We start from the raw sequence: 1,542 nt of genomic DNA on the forward strand, positions 1-1,542 counted from the left end.
ATCGTGGTTGTTCCTCCATCATCCTGCTGGTTCCTGCTCCGTGCAGATGAACTCTGACTCACACCACCACAAGCTCTGGAGGATGCAGCAGGACGTGCAGACAGTTTAATGCATTCAGACCCTTTGAGGGCGACTCGACATCCGAGCGATTCAGCCACAGACCACCGGTTCACGGTTTGATTCCCAGCTGGTCAGACCTTCACCACTTCTCTTCTCTCTCCACTGCTGCTGTCCTATACAGGTTTAAAATAATCAGCAAACCTTTCTGTTTTTCCTCTGACATGCTAACTGACTTCAGGTGAAGATGAAGAAAGAGATGCGCCGAGCCACAGCCATCAGCTACAAACAGCATGACATGAAGGAAACTCTCAAAGCCAGCCTGCTTGTTGAAATGCTGCCTTTAACAATGTGGAAAACATGAAAATCAAGCTGGTTTTATTTGTCACGTCTGGACAAGGAGGCAGCTGATTCATCAGGATGCCACAGCAGCTTCCTGCAACCAACACAAAACNGAATATTAAGGATCACAATCCTTAGTGTGAACACTGACATCAGTGTCAGTGGTTTGTGTCATTCATTTCTATGTGCTCTATATTAAATATTTTCTTTTTTTCTTTCGTGTCTTTTATTGCACTTCGTCAGAATTATCACCAGCACTCGTTCCTACTCCTCTGTTCTGTTCTTATTTTACTGTAATGTTTTTGTCTTTCGGTGAGGCATTGTGCTTTTATCTGATTGCTTTTCTATGAGTGTTTTCTGATCATTGTAGATTCAGATGTTATGGAGGCTAACTTGACTTATTTAGAACTGAAGTAAAGACCCTCCATGACAACCACAGAGCTCCTGGTGTTCCAGCCGGAGATACTCACGCATCAGCTTGTTGAGTTCGGCCGGTGGCAGGGCGTTGAAGGCGTCATTGGTAGGGGCGAAGAAGGTGAGCGCCCCCTGCTGGTTCAGCAGCTCCGTCATACCTGCAGTCTGGATGGCACCGACCAGCAGACTGAAAAACACCCAGAAACAATGAAAGCTGTGGATGGAAACCAGCTGGAACTGCTGCAGGTTGCTCAGTAGGTGACTGATGCTGTGCCATTGTCTACCTGGCAAACATAATTCACGAGTGTCCTCACCTGAAGCGGTCATCGGCCTTCAGGACGTCCATCACGGTCCCCATTGGTGGAGTGAGGACTTTGTCCACGGTGAACATGGAGGCATAGCGTCCGGTCTTGTCATGAGCAGCGATGCAGGCGTTCTCGATGCACAGGTTCTGTGGCGAGAAGACAGAACACCTGAGTGGATGTACAGGTACGGCGAGTGCTGCTGGACAGAAGCAGCTTCAACACGGCAGACGACGTTCACCATCAGCCACAAGTCACGTGATTCTAATGAATAAGTGACCGGTTGATGCATGACTGGAGAACCGATGCGGTGTCAACGTGGGGCTCCTGCTCCACAGATGGCAGGAGAAGTTCTCCAAATCTTTTTAGAACATCTTTAGTTATCTTACATTTACAAAGAACATTCTGGAAACAAAAAGAAACTTCC

At 47.6% G+C, this 1,542-nt stretch overlaps 1 protein-coding gene across 2 annotated transcripts in view; it reads right to left on the minus strand.

Moving 5' to 3' along the window:
• Window positions 1–1,542, minus strand: part of tgfbi (transforming growth factor, beta-induced) — a 30,337-nt gene that overhangs the window by 5,207 nt on the left and 23,588 nt on the right. For both annotated transcript variants that reach the window (XM_008302649.1, XM_008302648.1), the window contains exons 11-12: window positions 1,128–1,264; window positions 870–1,000 (exon numbers count right to left, since the gene is read on the minus strand). In XM_008302649.1, the coding sequence (XP_008300871.1) occupies window positions 870–1,000; window positions 1,128–1,264 (268 nt within the window). The remainder of the gene's footprint in view (window positions 1–869; window positions 1,001–1,127; window positions 1,265–1,542) is intronic.

Source organism: Stegastes partitus, unplaced genomic scaffold, assembly GCF_000690725.1.
Source record: "Stegastes partitus isolate 25-593 unplaced genomic scaffold, Stegastes_partitus-1.0.2 Scaffold1851, whole genome shotgun sequence".
Taxonomy (NCBI): domain Eukaryota; kingdom Metazoa; phylum Chordata; class Actinopteri; family Pomacentridae; genus Stegastes; species Stegastes partitus.